Below are 24,911 nucleotides of genomic sequence, written 5' to 3' on the forward strand. Positions count from 1 at the left end.
ATATAGGCCACTGTAATTTCTCTTTTGTATATTACCTATATCTTTGTCACAATAAACAGACCTAATTCACACTTGGTAATAAATGCCCATAACTGTGATAACCTTGGTGAAAGTGTGTGTGTGTGTGTATGTACATATATATGCATACATACTACATACACAGGCTTAGGTTTGAAATGTGAATACAGCATATAAAAAATTAAATAAAAAAAAGAATCCACAGGGGGCTGGGTGGTGGCACACCCGGTTATGCGCAAATATAACTAAGCACCAGAACCTGGGTTCGAGCCCCCACTCCCCACCTGCACAAGCAGTGAAGCAGGTTTGCAGGTGTCTATCTTTCTCTCCCTTTCTCTTTATCCTCTCTCAATTTCTCTCTATCCTAATATAAATTAGAAAGAAAAATAAGAGGAAAAATGGCTGCCAGGAGCAGTGGATTTATAGTCCTGACACCAAGCTCTAGCAATAAATCTGGAGGCAATTAAAAAAAAGAAAAATAAAAAAGAAGAATCCACATATAAATTTCTTAGTTAAAAATTCAATTAACTTTTATTTATTTATTTAATTCTTAAAAAAAATTTATTTATTCCCTTTTGGTGCCTTGTTTTATTGTTGTTGATGTCGTCGTTGTTGCATAGGACAGAGAGAAATGGAGAGAGATGGGGAAGACAGAGGGGGGAGAGAAAGAGAGACACCTGCAGACCTGCTTCACCGCCTGTGAAGCGACTCCCCTGCAGGTGGGGAGCCAGGGGCTCGAACCGGGTTCCTTCCGCAGGTCCTTGCACTTTGACACCTGTGCTTAACCTGCTGCGCTACCATGCGACTCCCCAATTAACTTTTAAAATCAAATCATAGCAGAGAAAAGTTCACTAGCCTTGTTGCCTATAAAAATTATATTTGCATAGGAAGAAATATTTACATAAATTAAAATGCTATATGAATTTTAGTGGCATTATCAACTACATAAAATTTGACAATTTTAAATTCCATAAATATGTGATATTCTATTTAGCTATAAATAGGAGGAATAATCAGAGCTAAGTATATGTGGACTACTTCCTGTGTTCAAACTGCTACCACAACTAAAAATATCAAATTAAAAGCATGTACTCAACTACCTTAGAAATGTTAAAACAACGTGAGGTAGCAATCTCAGTTAATTTCCAGAACACTAAAAAGATCTTACCCCTCCTTTTTTTCCTTTTCTCTCCATCTTCTCCAACCTCCCCCTCTTCTTCATCATCTTCCTCTGAGCCACTGATATCAGAGCCTGATATTTCTTCCCCTGGAATAAAAATGTGACAAAATGAATTTACTCCACAGCAGGTTACTGGCTATTTAAGGAACATTTATATCAACTTTTTTTTTTTTTTTTTTTTTTTTTTTTTTTTTTTTACCAGAGCACTGCTCAGCTCTGGCTTATGGCGGTGTGGGGGATTGAACCTGGGACTTGAGAGCCTCAGGCATGAAAGTCTCTTTGCATAACCATTATGCTATACTCCCACCCTATATCAACCTTATTAAGCTTTTACTGCAGCAAAGTTTACTTAATATTCCTATACAGATCAGACATGCTCAACGAAAAGATATGCTGTACAAGGGTTTTATTTTTAAATTGTCTAACTAGCAGCTAAGTTCTAATCCACTTAAAATTTCAAAGATTTGGGAGTCGGGCGGTAGCGCCCCAGGTTAAGCACAAGGATCAACTAAGGATCCCAGTTCGAGCCCCCGGCTCCTCACCTGTAGGGGAGTCACTTCACAGGCAGTGAAGCAGGTCTGCAGGTGTCTATCTTTCTCTCCCCCTCTGTCTTCTCCCTGTCTCTGTCTTCCCCTCCTTTCTCCATTTCTGTCTTATCCAACAATCACATCAATTACAACAAAAAAAAAAAAAAAGGGCAACAAAAGGGAAAATAAATAAATAATTTAAAATTTCAAAGATTTAAGTATAGTTCTCTATATATATATGTATATATGTGTGTGTGTGTGTGTGTGTATATATATATATATATATATATATATATATATATATATATATATATATATATATATATATACTAAATGTTAGGAGTCGGGTGGTAGCGTGGTGGGTTAAGTGCACGTGGTGCAAAGCGCAAGGACCCATGTAAGGATCTGGATCTAGCCCCTGGGGGAGTTGCTTCACAAGTAGTGAAGCAGGTCTGAAGGTGTCTGTCTTTCTCTCCCTCCTGTCTTCCCCTCCTCTCTCCATTTCTCTCTGTCCTATCCAACAACGCCAAAAACAATAAAACAACAGAGGTACAACTCCACACAATTACCACCACCAGATCTCCGTATCCCATCCCCTCCCCTGATAGCTTTCCTATTCTTTATCCCTCTGGGAGCATGGATGCAGGCTCATTATGGGGTACAGAAGGTGGAAGGTCTGGCTTTTGTAATTGCTTTCCCACTGAACATGGGCATTGACAGGTCGATCCATACTCCCAGCCTGTCTCTCTCTTTCCCTAGTGGGGCAGGGCTATGGGGAAGCGGGGCTCCAGAACTCATTGGTAGGGTCATCAGCTTATTTCTTAAGACCTACTATAAAATAACTGTTCTAACAAAGGAAGTGACTCAGCTGGCAGAGTGCATACCTTCCATGCATGAGGTTCTGGGCACCACATGAGAGCACACACCAAAAACAAACAAAAAAAGCAAAACAAACAAACAAAAAAAAACCCACACAATGAAACTCCATGGAGGATACAGTAATGCGTTGGTGCCTCTCTCCCATTGATATGTAAGGGCAGAGAGGAAACAGGGGAGGATTCTGGGTATTGGTACATGATGGCAGAAAAGGAACCTAAGTTGGGGACAAGAGTGTTTTGCAGACACCTATTATAAGGCGATGAGAAATTATACCCATGTGTCAACAACTGCACTATAAACCGTTAACACCCCCCTCCCATAAAATGATGAAAGAAAAAATATAAAAATTGGGGCAGGGAGGTGACTCAGCAGTAAAGAACAAGTACAAGGCTTGGGCTCAAACCCTGGTGCTGAGGGGGTGGGTAAGAACTTATCTGACACAGTGATTCCATTTTTAGGACCATATCATAGGATGGAACTTGAAGGAATCATGTCAAGTGAGATAAGCCAAAAAGAGAAGGATAAATTCTGGATGATCTCATTCAGATGAAATTTAAGAAACAAGGACAGAAAGAGAAAACACGAAGTAAAACTTTAGCAGGATATGGCTTACTACACCAAAGCACAGTACTCTGAAGGAGTAGACAAGGAGGGAGGGAGGCCGGGCAGCAGCACAGAGGGTTAAGTGCACATGGTAGGAATCCCCACCTGCAGGAGGTCGCCACACAAGCAATTTCTCTCTGTTTTATCTAACAACAATGACAGCAATAACAATAATAACAACAATGATGATAAACAACAAGGGCAACAAAAAGGAAAAAATAGCCTCCAGGAGCAGTAGATTCATAGTGCAGGCACTGAGTCCCAACAATAATCCTGGAGACAAAAAAAAAAAAAAAGAGGGAAGGAGGGAGGAAGCTGGGGAGGCTTTGGGTCCTGGTGCACAAAGGGAGGGTTTATAGATATTTAGTATGAGAAATCGCATCTGTATCTCACCAATGGTACTACAAAAATTAATCCCAATAAAATGATAATAATTAACTTTAAAATGAAAAGACTTTTGGGGGAGTTGAGCGGTAGCACAGCAGGTTAAGCACATGGTGCAAAGCGCAAGGACCAGCGTAAGGATCCTGGTTCGAGCCCCTGGTTCCCCACCTGCAGGGGAGTCACTTCACAGGCGGTGAAGCAGGTCTGCAGGTGTCTATCTTTCTCTGCCCCTCTCTGTCTTCCCCTCCTCTCTCCATTTCTCTCTGTCCTATCCAACAACAATACTAACTACAACAATAAAACAACAAGGGCAACAAAAGGGAATAAGTAAATTAAAAAATAAAAAAAATTAAAAAAAACGAAGACTTTTTAAGAATGTACTTATTTGTATAAAGACAGTTAATTTTTTAAAAAAATCAAGTGTTTTATATTAATATCCATTAATACTATATTACATTCAAAGTAGTTATTTAAAAATACCATTACTCAAATATGAAATTCTAGAAAAATAAAGGTAATGGGGGAGAGGAAGTTAAATGTGTGGTTCACACAAATCACAATGAGATAATAACTGAACGTGTAAGTAAATAATAGGAAGAGATCACAAATTGTTGCGAGAAAGAATTCCTTAAAAATGTTTGTTTTTAGTGGAAGGATCAGCGTAAGGATCCCAGTTTGAGCCCCCGGCTCCTCATCTGCAGGGGAGTCGCTTCATAGGCAGTGAAGCAGGTCTGCAGGTGTCTGACTTTCTCTCCCCCTCTGTCTCCCCTCCTCTCTCCATTTTTCTCTGTCCTATCCAACAACATCAACAACAATAATAATAGCCACAACAAGACTAAAACAAGGGCAACAAAAGGGGAAAAAATAGCTTCCAGGAGCAGTGGGTTTATGGTGTAGGCACGGAGCCCCAGCAATAACCCTGGAGGCAAAAAAAAAAAGTTTTTTTTTAGTTTGAGAATCAATGACACCTGGTATGAATCAGTTAATATCTCTAATGTCCAAATACTAGATTCTAAATACCACTGTCCAATGAAAGAAATCTCACCAAAGATGATTATAAGGAAAAATACACAGTGAGCCTAAGAGATTTGTGTCTCCAGATAGTAGGGCAGTGTTTAAAATAAATAAACAAATAAATAAATAGGAAGAGAGAAAGAGAAAAGGAGAGGAAAAGGAAAGAAGTCCAGCTGGTAGGACTAGACTTGCAGGATGAGGCCTCAGTTAGAGGCTTATTAAGAATGTGCTAGAGTGACATATTAGTTCTCTTTCTCATTAATAAATGTTATTAAAAGAAAGAAAGAGAGAAAGTAAAGGAAGGGAAGAAGGAGAAAGGGCAACCAGGAACAAGCTAAGAGGACGGAGCTTCTAAAGGTCAAACTTGGGGAAATCTGAACAATAAAATAATGCTTGCAAACAGAACCACCACTTGATCCAGCAATTCCATTTCTGTACATTTTTTGAAAGCAATGAAAATTCAAATTCAAAAAGGTATATGCACCCCCAGGTTCACTGCAGCAGTGTTTATAACAACCAAGTACTGTGTAAAACTATAACCCTATAATTTTAAAATATTTAAAGCACAATTAAATAATGAATACATTTTTTCAGTTTTTTTTTTGTTATCTTTATTTGATAGAGACAGTCAGACATCAAAAGGGAAGGCGGAGATAAAGAGGGAAAGAGAGACACCTGCAGCCCTGCTTCACCACTCACAAAGCTTTCCCCCTGCAGGTGGGGACTGGTGGCTTGAACCCAGGTCCTTGTGCACTGTGATGTGTGCGCTCAACCAGGTGCACCACCACCCGGCTCCACTAATAGATTTTTAAATGGTGAATTTTATTATGTATTAAATTTACTACTTATTTTAACAAAAATAAATTCAATAAAGGAACAAGCTCAGCATTAATACATATATCTAATAAAGACTGTCTTTTGAACACACTAACTATGAAATACCACCTAGTGGTCACATTCAGAACACCAAGTTACAATTTAGTTCTTCAGTCATCTTATTCAAGTTTATTGAACCAGCACCTGCTCCAAATGTTTGTGATTTAACATCTCTGAATTTCGCATTACCTTCCCATTTTCCCCACAGATTGAAAGAGGACATTTTGAATACTTTTGTTTACCTAGTATGCAAAGGAAACTCATCTACCAGAAAGGATCTACTCTCAGCTTGAAGATATTGCTGAGCACTGAATGATAACTGATTTCTCACTCTAATGAAAAGGTCTTCAAACAGCTCAGAAGCAGTGGAAATATGTATTTATGTGATGGGAGCACCATAAAAATATATAATGATCTTTTTAAAAAAGGTTTATTTCTGAGGGGAGGGGCAGAGTAATACTCTAGTAACATGATGCCAGGGACCAAACTCAGGACCTCATACTTGTGAGTCCAATCCTTTATCCACTGCGCCACCTTCTGGGTCACTCCAATTAGTTTTCTTTCTTTTCCTTCCTTTCTTTCTCTCCTTCTTTTTAAGATTTTATTCATTTATTAATAAGAGATCTAGGAGGAGAGTATCATTCTGGTACATGTGCTGTAGATGATGGAACTCAAGACTTCATGCTTCAGAGTCCAGCAGCTTATCCACTGTGCCACCTCCCACATTACTATGTAATGATTTTTTAAAATATTGGATTTATTTATTAGCACAAGACAATGAAGGAGAGAGAACCAGAGCATCACCTGGCACAGGGGGTGTCAGGGATCAAATACAGAACCTCATGCTTTCAAGTTCAGCACTCTATTCACTGTACCACCTCTTGGGCCCCTATTTAATGAATTTTTTTAACAACATACAAAATTAAGTAATTTTATTTGCACTTAATATAAAAGTGCTAAAACATTAAGTTACCTTGCAGAACAATTTCTACAAATGCTGATGCTAAAGGCTCAAAGAATTTTTATTATGTGCTTTTTATCAAGAACATTTCATAGTTAAGCAACACATTTTTAGCCAACATAAAGATTAATACTCTTTTTTATTTATTTTCCCTTTTGTTGCCCTTCTTGTTTTTTATTGTTGTTGCAGTTATCATTATTGTTATTGATGTCATCTTTGTTAGATAGGACAGAGAGAAATGGAGAGAGGAGAGGAAGATAGGGGGAGAGAAAGATAGACACCTGCAGATCTGCTTCACCATGTGTGAAGCGACCCCCCCTGCAGGTGGGGAGCCGAGGGATTGAACCGAGATCCCTATGCTGGTCCTTGCACTTTGCGCCACATGCGCTTAACCCGCTGTGCCACTGCCTGACTCCTAAAGATTAATACTCTTCCCTATGACAATCTTTATTAGAATCATCAAACAAGTAAATGCAGTAAAACTTAAGGTTAACTTATAACTTAGATCCCACTAAAATCCAAGGTGTATTTCCTCCCTAACTTGAGGCCAGACCCCATAAACCTAATACCAGTTTGAATACAATAAATGACAGTCAATGCTGTAACAACTGGGAGAAAATCTAAACTCATCAGATAAAGAAAGGACTACAAAAGCTGGATAAGGGCAGGAGACTGGCTCACTTAATGATGCCTTTTTGGTCAATACCAGGCCACCTCATCATCTGGGGCCCTAGACAGAGAATCCTTGGATTCTCACATAGATATGATGGGCCTAGACACCTAATATATTCCTCTCTCTCTAATCACTGGTCACTCCCACTAGGAACATCATCATTAGCCCTACTGTGAGCCTCTCTAGGACCTTGCCCTCACTACAAAGTAACAATGGTAGGGACTGCCCCAGGCTCCAGTGCTAAATATAAATATATATGGGTCCGATATCAGATTAATTGGGTAAGCAGTTAATTGTATTTATATATTTTCTTCAATTTTGGGAGCTCCCCAAAATTTTTACTCTCTCCCCTAATCCAGCTTTCTAGCCCTATTCTCAATTCTGACACCATCTTCCCAGACAATATTTTTAGGTAACCTGCATGTTAGCTATCAAGCTCAAGCAAAAGTTACCAAAGTCATGGGCCTCTCGGAACACAACTAAAATAGACTTCCTAGCTTCTCTCCACCCTAAGATCCCTATTCTCATATGCTCTATTCCTACTTTTTGAGTACCTATTTTTTAAACAATTTGTTCTGCTTTATATCTTAATGCTTTGCAGCCACCAAGTTGCAGGCACTACCATGATGTCAACCTGAATTCCCTGGGCAGACAACCTCATCAAGGTATACTGGAAGCTCACCACCTCAGAGCCCCACCCACCCCACTTGGGAAAGACAGAAACAGGTTGGGGATATGGATTAACATACCAATTACAGTAGAGAAGCAATTACAGAAGCCAAACCTCCCACCTTCTGCACCCCATAAGAATTTTGGTCCATACTCTCAGGGGGTTAAAGAATAGGGAACCTCTCCAGTGGTGGGAATTATATGGAACTGTACCCTTCTTATCCTACAATCTTGTTAATCATTATTAAATCACTAACAAAAAAAAGATTAATATTCTGAGAAAAAGTTACCTTCTTCAAGTTTTTTTTTCAGTTCTTCTATTTCTTTCTGAAACTGACGAAGCAATGCGTCCTTTGGATCTTCATTAATTCTAGCTTTGTTTTTAATATTCTTAGCGCGATTAGCATACCGTAATGTGCTGATAGTTTCATCATAATTGTAATCTGCTGGCCCAATATTTGCACACTGATGAATAAGGAATATGAAACATTACATTTAACACAGACAAAATTAATACTATCATTACTGATATACCAAAAGGAATTCTGAATCACAATTATCTGCCTTTTTTGAAAACGAAGGCATCAACTGTATGAATTCCCAAACACCATTATGGGCTACATGGAGTACTAGAAAAAGTGAAACTACAAATCAAAAAAATAGTAAGTGGCCTGGGAGCTGGCACAGTTGTGAGAACACTGGACTTCAGTGTATGAAGTCCTGAATCTGACCCCTGGTATTGTGTGCCAGAGTAATACTCTGGTTCTCTCTCTCTGTCTCACTCTCTTCTCCCTTTTTCTCACATTATTTTTTTTAAGAATTTATTTATTTATTTATGAGAAAGATAGGAGAGGACAGAAAGAACCAGCCATCACTCTGGTACATGTGCTGCCGGGGACCAAACTTGGGACCTCATGCTTGGAGAGCCTAGTGCCTCAACCACTGTGCCAACTCCCGGACCACTTTCTCACATTCTCTCTCTCTCTCATTAGTATATGAATAAATCTTTTCCAAAGTAAAATAGTAGGTTTAAAAAGTTATGTATATGAGTTATCAGCATTAACAGGAATCCTAATTTTATGTGATGAGGGCATAGAGGCAGCTCATCTGGCAAAGTGCAGACTTTACCATACACAAGGACCCAGGGTTTGAGGGAAGCACCAAGGGACACACTCCATGAACAGTGAAGTAGTGCTATGGTATCTCTCTTTCTCTGTCTATTACTCTAGTTCTGAAAATAAAAGAAAAAGAGTTCTACTGGGACCAGGGAATTGCACATGCAGAAGATCCTGGCACACATAAAAAGATACAAATATATATATTTGCCTGGTGGGTAACTATACAACCAATTAAATCTTACCATCATGGTTTTTGAGTTTCCTCCTAAAGAATCCTGAAGAAGACGAGTCAGTTTAGAGTTACGATAAGGCACATGAGTGCTCTTTCCATCGACCAGGGCAGAAATTACATTACCAAGGGTGGAAAGTGATAGATTGATTTTTGTAGCTTCCTTTAGACGCTGTCCAGTGGCTCCAGTTTTGGCTTGTCTTTCTGAACCCTAGCAATAAGCACAAATATAAATCTAAAATTAAAAATATATAATATTCTTCTCAGAGTTAAAAATTGATAGTAAAAATTTATGATATCTGAAATTCATTTAAAAATATACAGGAAAGGAAGAAGTGGCTGACAGAAGAGATCAAACAGGACTGGCTATAATTGACAACTGTTTAGGCATGGTGATGAGTATATAGGAGATCGTTATACTACCAAAATCTGTATAATTCAGATATATTCTATAATACACAAGAAGTTAAACACAACCTAAAAATGGTGTAAAATTCACATTTCTGTAATTGTTTCTCTGCTGGACATGGGTGTTGGCAGGTCGATCCATACTCCCAACCTTTCCCTAGTGGAGTAGGTCTCTGGGGAGGTGGGGTTCCAGGACACATTGGTAAGGGCATCTGCCCAGAGAAGGCAGGCCAGTGCCATGGTAGTACTTTTAACTTCTGTCTATGAGTGAGATCATCCCATATTCATCCTTCTCTTTCTGACTTATCTCACTTAATACGATTCCTTCAAGCTCCATCTAAGATGAGGTGAAGAGGATGAATTCACCATTTTTAATAGCTGAGTAGTGTGTGTGTGTGTGTGTGTGTGTGTGTGTGTGTGTGTGTGTATCACAACTTTCTCAGGCACTCATCTGTTGTTGGACACCTGGGCTGCTTCCAGGTTTTGGCTATTACAAATTGCGCTGCTATAAACAGAGGTTTACACAAATCTTTTTGGGTAGGTGTATTTGGTTCCTTAGGATATAGCCCCAGAAGAGGAATTGCAGGGTCATAGGGTAGGTCCATTTCTAGTCTTCAGATTTCTCCAGACTGCTCTCCACAAGTTCACCTGAATTTTTATTCATTAATAAAATGAAGTCACAAAAATTATTCATCAAATAGTATCCTGTTACTTACAGCAAGATCTACAAGATGGAGCTTCCCCATTCTGACATGCATGTTTCCATCAACGCCCTTTTCACTGCATTCTATAGTAATTGTAAAGATGGCATGAGAACGAGAACTATGTTCATTCATATTAGTTGCACCAACAGATCCTTGACAAAAGAAGAAAATCTTTTAGACATATAACAATGAGTACCTTTAAAAATAATTAAATACTCCATCACAGTCAAAAGCCAGAGCATGGCTAATCATAAACGGATATATATATATGCCATTACTAGAAATTTCTGGCAGTTTATTATAACAAAAGAATCTGGTGGTCTTGGAGGTGGTGCAGTGGATGAAGCACTGGATTCTCAAGCATGAGATCCCAAGTTCAATCCCCAGCAGTACATGTACCAGAGTGATGTCTGGTTCTTTATCTCTCCTCCTATCTTTCTCATAAATAAATAAATAAATTCTTTTTAAAAAAAGAATCTGTTTTTCATATAAAAGAGGTCAATTTCAATCATACTTGATAATAAAAACTAGATAATTTACATGAAAGTAGGCTAAATAATTTGAAAAAGTATTGGTGGAAAGCATCTCTGTGGTAGAGCACATCACATGTATAAGGCCAGGGGTTTGATCCCCAGCCAACAGTACTCCTTGTCCCGCCCACAGAAGATATTATTGATTCAGATGTCTGTGAAAAGTATTATGTTCTGGGAAACTAAGCCACAGAAATACCTGTACATGCACATTAGCTGGTAAGAGATACTTAATGCAGTATTCGTAAAAAAGTGAGAGGTCAAAAACAACCAACAGAACTGTGCTTGATCAATTTTAGAATTACAGAATCACTTACAGGTTGTCAGTAAGACACGGGTTAATCATACTACGGGTTACTAAACAGTCTTTTCAATAATAAAGTAGATCTGTATTGACTTAAAAAAAAAGATAGCTCTAACAAGTACTAAAAAAAATTAGAGGAATATAGCAATGTGATTATATTTCTGTAAAGTAATTAACATATATTAAAAATATAATACAATACATGTGTATAAGTATCTAACAGCAATATATTGTATAAACCAAGAAAAAAGTCTGTTTTGTTTGTTACAATAATCAGGCACTGAATGTTTCTTAAGTTCTAAAAATACTTAATTCTTAAGTATTTTTACTCTAGAAGTCCAATGCCACTATCCATTGCGCCACAGAGCCCTGCTTAAGCTTTTTTAAAACACTGTATTTTATCCAGCATCAACATCATCTTCTTACTACACATTCATGCAGAACTTCTCTTTTTTAAATTGTTTTTACTTATTATTGGATAGAGACAGCCAAAAATCAAGACGGAGGGGGCGTGATAGAGAGGGAGAGAAACAGAGAGACAGACACCTGTAGCTCTGCTTTACCATTCACAAAGCTTTCCCCCATGCAGGTGAGGCTCAACCCTGGGTCCTTGCTCATTTTATCATGGGTGTTCAACCAGGTGCACTACCACCCAGTCCCCAGCAAAACTTCTCCATGGAAGCTTTTACTTTAGAATTTAAACATGAAAAGGACACTTGTTATTGAAATACAGCTTTTTTTTTTCCTCCAGGGTTATTGCTGGGCTCGGTGCCTGCACCATGAATCCACCATGAATCCACCGCTCTTGGAGGCCATCTTTTCCCCCCTTTTGTTGCCCTTGTTGTTGTAGCCTCGTTGTGGTTATTATCATTATTACCATTGTTACCATTGTTGATGTTGTTCGTTGTTGGACAGGACAGAGAGAAATGGAGAGAGGAGGGGAAGACGGGGGGGGGGGGGGGGGGGGAAGAAAGATAGACACCTGCAGACCTGCTTCACTGCCTGTGAAGTGACTCCCCTGCAGGTGGGGCTCGAACCCGGATTCTTACTCCCTACGCTTTGCACCACGTGTGCTTAACCCACTGCGCCACCGACCCGAAAAGCAGCTTTTTAAAAGTCCGAGAACCAATAGGTAAATAATAGTAAGAAAACAGACTTCCGGAGGCGGGGCTACAAGCAGCAGCAGATCTGTTTCTCTCCTCTCTTCTCTTTCCCTCCCCTCTCCTCTCCTCTCCTCTCCTCTCCTGGGACAACTAGGAATACCAAAGGAGACCACCTGGGACTGAAACAAGGCAGGACTAGAACTACAGGACTACAGGAACCCACCAAATCACCCAGTGAGTGCAAACACACATGGCTGGTGACAGAGAGGAGGAGCCTAGGGAGAGACTAAGTGGCTGGTAACAGTCCGATGGTCTATCAGTTGAGACACCACCTCCAGTCTGTTCCACCAACAAGGGGACAGCTGAAGGGAAGAGAGGACTCTCTGGAGACTCACCAAGTGCAACTCTGAGTCTCCATTGCTGCTGCCCTCAAAATCTGGAGCAGCAGCAGGGAGGGACACTGGGGGACAGAGATCTAACCAGGAAATTCAGGAGAAGACCTATACCTCAGTGGCATAGCTGTGGGGCTGTGAAAGTCTCTTTGCATAACCACTGGACTATCTCTGCCACACCCTGCCTTATCTCTTGGTTAGGAGTCAGTGATTAAGTTAAGAAGCCTACTTATAGTTAGAAGCCCTCAGGCTCCCATAGCCTACAGAGAAGAAAAAAAAAAGAGGCTTTTAAATCACTGACCTCCAACTCAGGGATTAAAATACTATTGAAACAACTGTTAACTTCCACCATTGTGAACCCTTTAATTATCTTACTTAGACACAAGTCAATCCAGGAAACAGTGATCAGTAATTTGAAAAGTACTAAGAGAGGGAACTCATAACATAATATATAAAATGGGTAAACCAACAAGAAGAAATATTGGAGAAACTAACCAGGACAACAGTCCAGTTAAAAGCCCCCCAAAGGGTGAAGCACAAAATAACAAGTTCAACATCCAAACACTAGCTAAGGAAATAATCACAGGAGTGAGTAAAGAATTTGAAAAAATTGTAATCAGAAATACAGGAACAACAAATGAGACTCTGGAAGAAAACACTAACTATCTCAAGGTTATTAGAGAGCTGAAAGCTGAAATAGCTGAGCTAAGAACACAACTAGCTGAACAAGCTAAAACAGTATCAGAACAGGGAAACAAAACAGATGAACTCCAGAAAACAGTAGAGGGCAGAGAGAATAGAATCAATGAGGCTAAAGACAGAATTACCAAGATCAAGGATGAATTAGAGACAACTAAAAAAGAAGTAAGAGATCTCAAAAAGAGATTAAGAGATGCTGAAAATAACAACAGAGACCTATGGGATGACTTCAAAAGAAACAATATACGCATTATTGGCTTACCAGAGGAAGAAAGAGGGAGAGGAAGAAAGCATTCTTCAGACCATAATAGCTGAAAACTTCTCTAGTATAGACAACACCAAAGACATAAAGATTCAAGAAGCCCAGAGGGTCCCAAACAGAATTAACCCAGACTTAAAGACACCAAGACACATCATATTTAGAATGGAAAGGAATAAGGATAAAGAAAGGATTCTGAAGGCTGCAAGAGAAAAACAGTCACTTATAGAGGAAAATCCATAAGATTAGCAGCATACTTCTCCACATAAACACTACAGGCCAGAAGAGAATGGCAAGATGTCTACCGAGTGCTCAATGAGAAAGGCTTTCAACCAAGAATACTATATCCTGCTAGACTGTCATTCAGACTAGATGGAGGCATCAAAACCTTCTCAAACAAGTAACAGTTGAAGGAATCAACTATCACCAAGCCTCCCCTGAAAGAAGTTCTGAAAGGTCTCCTATAAACAAGCAGACCATCATAAATAGGACATATATCAGAACACTCTAAAACTCTACAAGAATGGTGTTAAAATATCTTCAATCTCTGATATCAATAAATGTCAATGGCCTGAATTCAGCTATTAAAAGGCACAGAGTAGGAAGATGGATCAGAAAATACAACCCAAAAATATGCAGTCTACAGGAAAGCCACCTAACTCAACAAGACAAACACAGACTTAAAGTGAAAGGATGGAAAACTATCATACAAGCCAATGGCCCACAAAAAAGGGCAGGAACAGCTATTCTCATATCTGAAACGATAGACTTTAAAATAGATAAGATTAAAAAAGATAGGAATGGACACTACTTAATGCTCAGAGGATCAGTCAATCAAGAGGACTTAATTATTAACATCTATGCACCCAGTGAGAAGCCATCTAAATACATCAAAAGTCTACTAAAAGAGCTACAGCAATGTATTAACAGCAACACAGTCATAGTAGGAGATTTCAACACCCCATTCTCTCAACTTGACAGATCATCCAGGCAGAAAATCAATAAAGACATAAGGCTAACAAACATATGAAAAACTGCTCTAGGTCACTGATTGTCAGAGAAATGCAAATTAAGACAACACTAAGATACCACCTCACTCCTGTAAGAATGGCATACATCAAAAAGGACAGCAGCAACAAATGCTGGAGAGGTTGTGGGGACAGAGGAACCCTTTTGCATTGCTGGTGGGAATGTAAATTGGTCCAGCCTCTGTGGAGAGCAGTCTGGAAAACTCTCACAAGGCTAGACATGGACCTTCCATATGATCCAGTAATTCCTCTCCTGGGATTATACCCCAAGGACTCCATAACACCCAACCAAAAGAGGTGTGTACTCCTATGTTCATAGCAGCACAATTCATAATAGCTAAAATCTGGAAGCAACCCAGGTGTCCAACAACAGATGAGTGGCTGAGAAAGCTGTGGTATATATACACAATGGAATACTATGCAGCTATCAAGAACAATGTACCCACCTTCTCTGACCCATCTTGGACAGAGCTAGAAGGAATTATGTTAAGTGAGCTAAGACAGAAAGATAAAGATGAGTATGGGATGATCCCACTCATCGACAGAAGTTGAGTAAGAAGATCTGAAAGGGAAACTAAAAGCAGGACGTGACCAAACTGTAAGTAGGGCACCAAAGTAAAAACCCTGTGGTGAGGGGTAGACATACAGCTTCCTGGGGTGGGAGTGGGTGGGAGGGATGGGTCACAGTCTTTTGGTGGTGGGAATGATGTTTATGTACACTCCTACTAAAATGCAGTCATATAAATCACTAGTTAATATGAGAGGGGGAAAATTAATTGTGTATCTTGAAGTTTTTTTAAACACAGACTGAGTCTTTTTAATATATAGGCTGTGTATTTGATATGCAGACGCTCTCAAAAGCCTATACCAAGTAGATCAGAAGCAACCATTAGCACAGCTATATAAAAGATACTGGGTACTATACAGCAAACCATAACAAAAGGACTTTTCAAAGTTAACCCAATTACCAAATAACGTGATGATAATATTAACTATCGATTGTCTTTTGGAACACTAAGACAGCAGGAACCTCACATCTCCACTATAGAGCCTCTATTTTCCCCAGTCCTGGAACCCCTGGATAGGGTCCACTTTCCCATATGCCTCTCCCAATCCATATCAAATAATATTGCATCTACCGATCACAACTTAATCAACACAACGATTGCCACCTCAACATGCTTCACTTCAGACTGTGTCCAGAGACTTCTCGTGTGGAATGACAACCCTTCAGCTTCATTACTCGGGTGAGACCTTTCCTTTCATAGTATACTCTAATTCCATCTCAGGTGGTTCACTTTCTAACAAAGTCCCCAAACCGAGATATACACCAGTTTCTGTGAGAGAGAGCATATGTTCACACGTATCCATAAACTACTGCAAAATATATACCTGAAAGCAGAAGTACACTACAGTTTGCAGTGAGTATCCCCCTAACACTTCCTCTCCACTATTCCAAGCTTTGGGTCCATGATAGCTCAACAATTTGTTTGGCTTTGTATGTTAACTCTCTTTTCAGTCACCAGGTTCCAAATATCATCAGGATGCTGGCCAGGCTTCCCTGGACTGAAGACCCCACCAATGTGTCCTGGAGCTCCGCTTCCCAGAGACACACCCTACTAGGGAAAGAGAGAGGCAGACTGGGAGTATGGACCGACCAGTCAACGCCCATGTTCAGCGGGGAAGCAATTACAGAAGCCAGACCTTCCACCTTCTACAACCCACAATGACCCTGGGTCCATGCTCCCAGAAGGATAGAGAGTGGGGAAGCTATCAGGGGAGGGGGTGGGATATGATTGGGTGATGTGAATTGTGTGGAGTTGTACCCCTCCTAACCTATGGTTTTGTTAATTTATTCTTTCTTAAATAAATAAATAAATAAGACATAAGGGAGCTAAATGAAGAGATAGATAAACTAGAACTATTGGATATTTTCAGAGTCATTCATCCCAAGAAACTGGAATACACATTTTACTCAAATCCACATGGGTCATTCTCAAGGATAGACCATATGTTAGGCCACAAAGACAGCATCAGCAAATTCAAGAGCATTGAAATCATCCCAAGCATCTTCTCAGACCACAGTGTAATTAAACTAATACTCAACAATCAACAAAAGATTAGTAATAGTCCCAAAATGTGGAAGCTCAAGAGTACACTTCTCAACAACCTCTGGGTCAAAGAGGAAATCAAGGAAGAAATAAAAAATTTTTCGAGACTTCAATGAAAATTAAGACACAAGCTATCAAAATATTTGGGACACAGCTTAAGGCAGTACTGAGAGGGAAGTTCATAGCTATACACGCACACATTAGGAAACAGGAAAAAGCACAAATAAACAGCCTAATTGCACATCTTTTTTTATTATTTTTTTTTATATTTATTTATTTTCCCTTTTGTTGCCCTTGTTGTTTAACATTGCTGTGGTTATTGATGTCATCATTGTTGTTGGCTAGGACAGAGAGAAATGGAGAGAGGAGGGGAAGACAGAGAGGGGGAGAGAAAGACAGACACCTGCATACCTGCATCACCGCCTGTGAAGCGACTCCCTTGCAGGTCCCTGATTGCACATCTTAAAGACCTAGAAGAAGAAGAACAAAGGAACCCTAAAGCAACCAGAAGGACAGAAATCACTAAACTTAGGGCAGAAATCAATAACATTGAGAATAAGAAAACCATACAAAAGATCAACAAAAGTAAATATTGGTTCTTCGAAAGAGTGAACAAAATCGACAAACCTTTAGCCAGACTCACAAAACAAAAAAGGGAGAAGACCCAAATAAATTGGATACTAAATGAAAGAGAAGATATCACAACAGACACCGCAGAAATTCAATATCTCATGCGAGGCTTCTATGAACAACTATATGCCACCAAGCTAGAGAACCTGGAAGAAATGGACGATTTCCTAGATACCTACCAACTTCCAAAACTAAGTAAAAAGGAAGTGGATAACATGAACAGGCCCATCACAGCTAATGAAATTGAAAGTTATCAAAAATCTCCCCAAAAATAAAAGTCCTGGACCAGATGGTTCTACAAAACCTTCAAAGAAGAACTGATACCTCTACTTTTAAAAGTCTTCCAGAAGATTGAAGACACTGGAATACTCCCTTCCAGCTTCTATGAAGCCAACATCACTCTGATACCAAAAGCAGACAGGGACACAACCAAAAAAGAAAACTACAGACCAATATCTCTGATGAACATAGATGCTAAAATAATGAACAAAATTCTAACCAACTGGATACAGCAGTATATTAAAAAAATTGTTCATCATGACCAAGTGGGGTTTATCCCAGGCATGCAAGGTTGGTTTAATATACGTAAATCAATCAATGTGATCCACTACATCAACAAAAGCAAGACCAAAAACCACATGGTCATATCAATAGATGCAGAGAAAGCCTTTGACAAAATACAACATCCCTTTATGATCAAAACACTACAAAAAATGGGAATAGATGGAAAATTCCTGAAGATACTGGAGTCTATATATAGCAAACCTACAGCCAACATCATACTCAATGGTGAAAAACTGGAAGCATTTCCACTCAGATCAGGTACTAGACAGGGCTGCCCACTATCACCATTACTATTCAATATAGTGTTGGAAGTTCTTGCCATAGCAATCAGGCAGGACTAAGGAATTAAAGGGATACAGATTGGAAGAGAAGAAGTCAAACTCTCCCTATTTGCAGATGACATGATAATATACACAGAAAAACCTAAGGAATCCAGCAAGAAGCCTTTGGAAATCATCAGGAAATACAGTAAGGTGTCAGGCTACAAAATTAACATTCAAAAGTCAGTGGCATTCCTCTATGCAAACACTCAGCTAGAAGAAATTGAAAGCCAGAAATCAATTCCTTTTACTATAGCAACTAAAACAATAAAATATCTAGGAGTGAACCTAACCAAAGAAGTGAAAGACTTGTATACTGAAAATTATGAGTCACTACTCAATGAAATTGAGAAAGACACTAAGAAGTGGAAAGATATTCCATGTTCATGGGTTGGTATAATTAACATCATCAAAATGAAAATACTACCCTGAGCCATCTACAAATTTAATGCTATTCCCCATCAAGATCCCAAGCACATTTTTTAGGAGAATAGAACAAATGCTACCAATGTTTATCTAGAACCAGAAAAGACCTAGAATTGCCAAAACAATCCTGAGAAAAAAGAACAGAACTGGAGGCATCACACTCCCAGATTTCAAACTGTATTATAGAGCCATTGTCATCAAAACTGCTTGGTACTGGAACATGAATAGACACACTGACCAGTGGAATAGAATTGAGAGCCCAGAAGTGAGGTCCCACACCTATGGACATTTAATCTTTGACAAAGGGGCCCAGACTATTCAATAGGGAAAGCAGAGTCTCTTCAACAAATGGTGTTGGAAACAATGGGTTGAAACATGCAGAAGAATGAAACTGAACCACTGTATTTCACCAAATACAAAAGTAAATTCCAAGTGGATCAAGGACTTGGATGTTAGACCACAAACTATCAGATACTTAGAAGAAAATATTGGCAGACACATTGGTGGGGTCTTCAATCCAGAGAAGCCTGGCCAGCATCCTGATGGCACCTGGAACCTGGTGACTGAAAAGAGAGTTAACATACGAAGCCAAACAAATTGTTGAGCAATCACGGACCCAAAGCTTGGGATAGTGGAGAGGAAGTGTTAGGGGGATACTCACTGCAAACTCTAGTGTACTTCTGCTTTCAGGTATATATTCTGCAGTAGTTTATGGATACGTGTGAACATATGCTCTCTCTCACAGAAACTGGTGTATATCTAGGTTTGGGGACTTTGTTAGAAAGTGAACCACCTGAGATGAAATTAGAGTATACTATGAAAGGAAAGGTCTCACCCGAGTAATGAAGCTGAAGGGTTGTCATTCCACACGAGAAGTCTCTGGACACAGTCTGAAGTGAAGCATGTTGAGGTGGCATTCGTTGTGTTGGTTATGTTGTGATCGGCGGATACAATATTATTTGATATGGATTGGGAGAGGCATACGGGAAAGTGGGCCCTATCCTAGGGTTCCAGGACTGGGAGAAGTAGGGGCTCTATAGTGGAGATGTGAGGTTCCTGCTGTCTTAGGGTTCCAAAAGACAATCGATAGTTAATGTTATCATCACATTATTTGGTAATTGGGTTAACTTTGAAAAGTCCTTTTGTTATGGTTTGCTGTATAGTACCCAGTATCTTGTATATAGCTGTGCAATTGGATGCTTCTGATCTACTTGGTATAGGCTTTTGAGAGAGTCCGCATCTCAAATACACAGCCTATATATTAAAAAGATTCAGTTTGTGTTTTGAAAAACTTTGAGACATACAATTGATTTTCCCCCTCTCATATTAATTAACTAGTGATTTATATGTCTACATTTTGCTAGGAGTGTACATAAACACCATTCCCACCACCAAAAGACTGTGACCCATCCCTCCCACCCACTCCCACCCCCCATTGGCCCAGGAAGCTGCATGTCTACCCCTCACCACAGGGTTTTTACTTTGGTGCCCTACTTACAATTTGGTCAGGTCCTGCTTTTAGTTTCCTTTCAGATCTTCTTACTCAACTTCTGTTGATGAGTATGATCATGCAAATTAAGACAACACTAAGATACCACCTCACTCCTGTAAGAATGGCATACATCAAAAAGGACAGCAGCAACAAATGCTGGAGAGGTAGTGGGGACAGAGGAACCCTTTTGCATTGCTGGTGGGAATGTAAATTGGTCCAGCCTCTGTGAAGAGCAGTCTGGAAAACTCTCACAAGGCTAGACATGGACCTTCCATACGATCCAGTAATTCCTCTCCTGGGGTTATACCCCAAGGACACCATAACACCCAACCAAAAAGAGGTGTGTACTCCTATGTTCATAGCAGCACAATTCATAATAGCTAAAACCTGGAAGCAACCCAGGTGCCCAACAACAGATGAGTGGCTGAGAAAGCTGTGGTATATATACACAATGGAATACTATGCAGCTATCAAGAACAATGAACCCACCTTCTCTGACCCATCTTGGAAAGAGCTAGAAGGAATTACGTTAAGTGAGCTAAGTCAGAAAGATAAAGATGAGTATGGGATGATCCCGCATAAATTTTAAAGACGTCCTCAGTGAAACTAATCCAATTACAAAGAAGACTAAGGCAAGTATAAACCTATGGGACTACATCAAATTAAAAAGCTTCTGCACAGCAAAAGAAACCACTACCCAAACCAAGAGACCCATCACAGAATGGGAGGAGATCTTCACATGCCATCATCAGACAAGAGTTTAGTAACCAACATATATAAAGCACTTGACAAACTCAACAACAAGACAACAAATAACCCCATCCTAAAATGGGGGGAGGATATTGACAGAATATTCACCACAGAAGAGACCTAAAAGGCTGAGAAACACATGAAAAAATGCTCCAAGTCTCTGATTGTCAGAGAAATGCAAATAAAGACAACAATGAGATATCACTTCACTCCTGTGAGAATGTCATACATCAGAAAAGGTAATAGCAGAAAATGCTGGAGAGGGTGTGGGGTCAAAGGAACCCTCCTACACTGCTGGTGGGAATGTAAATTGGTCCAACCTCTGTGTAGAACAGTCTGGAGAATTCTCAGAAGGCTAGAAATGGACCTACCCTATGATCCTGCAATTCCTCTCCTGGGGATATATCCTAAGGAACCCAACATCCAAAAAGATCTGTGTACACATATGTTCTTGGCAGCACAATTTGTAATAGCCAAAACCTGGAAGCAACCCAGGTGTCCAACAACAGATGAGTGGCTGAGCAATTGTGGTATATATACACAATGGAATATATATATATACAATACTCAGCTGTAAAAAATGGTGACTTCACCGTGTTCAGACGATCTTGGATGGACCTTGAAAAAATCATGTTATGTGAAATAAGTCAGAAACAGAAGGATGAATATGGGATGATCTCACTCTCAGGCCAAAGTTGAAAAACAAGATCACAAAAGAAAACACAAGTAGAACCTGAAATGGAATTGGCATATCGCACCCAAGTAAAAGACTCTGGGGTGGGTAGGTGGGGAGAATACAGGTCCAAGAAGGATTCAGAGGACCTGGGGGGTTGTATCGTTATATGGGAAACTGGGGAATGTTATGCATGTACAAACTATTGTACTTACTGTTGAATGTAAAACATTAATTCCCCAATACAAAAAAAAAAGAAAAAAAATAGTATGAAAAGTCTGAGTCAGCAAAATAGCTGAGTACAAAAAGCTTGAGTCAGCAAAATTGCTAAATTAGTATGCTGATTTGAGCCTGGCACTAAATGCATTGACGGAAACTTCAGTTCTGTGGCTTCTCTCTCTTTGCTTCAGCCTCTATCTGAAAAGCCAATCCAAAGAGGTGAAGCCCCATAACTTAAAAGCCCATAACTTATGATAAAATAATAATAATGATAATGATAATAGTAATGGAGGAAAAGGAGAAGTTCAATGAAAGAAGGTAAATGAAATATTAGCAAAAAAAAAATATGAAAGGATCTGTGACTCCATATTATGTTTTTCTATTCTGTTTTAAATCAAATTATAGGTCAGCAAAACAGCTCACTTGGGCAGTGTGCTTGCTTTACCATGCCTATAGCTCAGGCTCAAGCCCAGCCCCCACCAGTATTAAAGGAAGCTTGGTTGTTGTAGTGTCTTTCCCTCTCTCTCTCTCTCAATCTGAAAAAGTCAGTCTGGAGAAGTGAAGCCTCACTGACAACAAGAAAAAAATTGTAATAAAATTATAAAAATTTAAATATATATATATATATATATATATATATATAAAATCTGATACCACTTCAATTATCTAATCAACAATGAAAGTAATGTTCCCACAGAATATGAGATCTAATCTTATCTAATCTTCTTCATGTAGCACTATTTCCTATGTATATTTTCATGTAATAACAAACTGAAAAATCTACTGGTTTTATCACTCACTAAGTAGTATCTTTGATTACCTGGTAGGGGGGTAAAATTTGAGACTCATTAGCAAGAAGCAATATCTCTTCTCATTGTAGGTCCTCAAAGGGAATACTAATACGATCATCTTTAAGCAGATATTCTCTGTCAAAATGTAAGAGTTTTGTTCTCATGGGATGTACTTTCCAAACTAAAACTACCAGGTCAACAGGTAGCAATAATTTTATAGCCACTGATTATCAAATTATACTGTAGCAGAGTTATTCCATTTGGAATGGGTGAGTTTGTAGTCTGAAGAAAACATACTAAATATTTAATACTACTATTCTGATAACAAAAGTGTGCTATATTTGTAATTTTGGACCTTTGACTGCTCTGTAGAAATACTGGCCAGTTCACATGAAGCACACAGTATAAATGTATCTGATCAGTTTAAATTTGCATTTTAGCTATTAGGCAAGCTAAGTATGACCAACTCATTTTCTTAGTATAAAATAAATTATTTCTCTATTATGAAACATTGTACAAAATGGATTCTAATATTCTAGTATCAATTTAGCTTTTGCATCACACCTTCTTTTTGCTATTTTTCTGTACTTTCCTTACTGCATTTTAATATGGTGAAATTTATATTTCTATGTGAGAACTCATCTAATTTGAAAATGTACTATTTGATTCTTGAGCTCAGTTTATTAAGAGTACATTCCTCCCTGTGCTCTTAAGTCTCCAAATTCTGTTAGCTTCTATTTCTTTCATTAGAAATTTGTTTTTCTAGAATAATTTCCATATACCAAGTTATATTATCAGGTTTTGACTAAATTAATTTTTAAAAAATATTTATTGATTGGATAGAGACAGCCAGAATGGAGAGGGGTGGGGGAGATAGGGTGGAAGAGAGATGGAGAGACACCTGCAGCCCTACTTCATCACTTGTGAAGCTTTCCCCCTGCAGGTGGGGACTGGGGGTCAAACCTGGGTCCTTGCGCACTGTAACATCAACCAGATGCACCACCACCTGGCCCCTAAGTTTTCACTAAACTAATTTTAATTAAATTAATTCTCTGGTTTTAATGAGAGGCTTCATTACTACTATGAAAAGGATTTTGTGTTTTTAAAAATATATATCATTTAGGGATAAGGAGATAGCATAGTGGTCTATAAACCAAGGTTCCAGGTTCAATGCCCAACACCACTATAAGCCGCATCTGAGCAGTATTCTGGTTTAAAAAAAAAAAGGCTAAAAAATAGGAAGAATTTTTTAAACTAAACAAATCTCAACAAAAATAACTCTTAGACTCTGCAAAAACTAAGATGAAACAAAAAAGGAAGGAAGAGGTCAAGAAGATAGGGCAGAACCGGTGAATTTGGTAATGGGGATATCATTAAAACTCTGGATGTTGGGGCCATATGGTAGCACACTGGGTTAAGAGCACATATTGCAAAGCACAAGGATGGGTACAGGGATCCTAGTTCAAGCCCCCGCCTCCCCACCTGCAGGGGGAAGTTGCTTCACAAGTGGTGAAGCAGGTCTGCAGGTGTCTATCTTTCTCTCCCTCTCCTCTCTCCATTTATCTTTGTATCAACAACAACAACAATGGAAAAAGATGGATTCGCAGTGCAGGGACCAAACTAGTGATGACCCTGGAGGCAAAAACAAAACAAAACTTTGGATGCAATGGGGCTTATAAATACATCAAAGTGTGATGCAGGAAGGACGGGAGGGAGGGAGGGGAGGAGGGTGGGAGAGAGAGATGGGCCAACGGGAGGGAGGGAGGGAGGGAGGGAGGGAGGGAGGGAGGGATGAATTAGAGGGAGAGGGAGGGTGCATAGGGCCAGGGGAATAGCTATGCAGTAGGGCACTGTACCTGCACACATGAGGCGCCAGGTTCAATCACTAGCACTGCATATGTCATAGCTGCGTGGTGCTCTGATGTCTCTTGCTTATGAAGTGCCTTTTTAATAAAAATATGCATTCTTTTTTGTTTTTTGTTTTAGCCACCAGGGTTATTGGTGGGGCTCAGTGTCTGTACTATGATTCCACTGCTCCTACCATCACTCCCTACCTCTTTTAAATTTTATTTGATAGGACAAAGGGAAATTGAAAAGAGGAAGGGGAGATGAGAGACAACTGCAGGCCTGCTTCTCTGCTCATGAAGCACGCCCCTTCCCTGTAGGTGGGGAGTGGGGGCTTGAACCTGGGTCCTTGAGCATGGTACTATGTGCACTCAATCGGGTGCACCATCACCTGGTCCCTAGAATATGTATTGTATAAGCTATAACTGAATAAAATTGTCAAATCTGTGTAATGATTGTTGAGTATAAAAACATTGTTTGTATTTAAATTGGTAGCTCAATAGAACACTGGACTTACATGCTTGAAGTTCCC

At 39.4% G+C, this 24,911-nt stretch overlaps 1 protein-coding gene across 2 annotated transcripts in view; it reads right to left on the reverse strand.

Annotated features, from left to right (window-relative positions):
- Positions 1-24,911, reverse strand: part of KIF3A (kinesin family member 3A) — a 68,178-nt gene that overhangs the window by 22,568 nt on the left and 20,699 nt on the right. For both annotated transcript variants that reach the window (XM_016186799.2, XM_060177820.1), the window contains exons 6-9: positions 10,256-10,395; positions 9,145-9,342; positions 8,075-8,249; positions 1,187-1,285 (exon numbers count right to left, since the gene is read on the reverse strand). In XM_016186799.2, coding sequence (XP_016042285.1) covers positions 1,187-1,285; positions 8,075-8,249; positions 9,145-9,342; positions 10,256-10,395 — 612 coding nt within the window. The remainder of the gene's footprint in view (positions 1-1,186; positions 1,286-8,074; positions 8,250-9,144; positions 9,343-10,255; positions 10,396-24,911) is intronic.

Source organism: Erinaceus europaeus, chromosome 2 (genome assembly GCF_950295315.1).
Source record: "Erinaceus europaeus chromosome 2, mEriEur2.1, whole genome shotgun sequence".
In the NCBI taxonomy this organism is placed as follows: Eukaryota; Metazoa; Chordata; class Mammalia; order Eulipotyphla; family Erinaceidae; genus Erinaceus; species Erinaceus europaeus.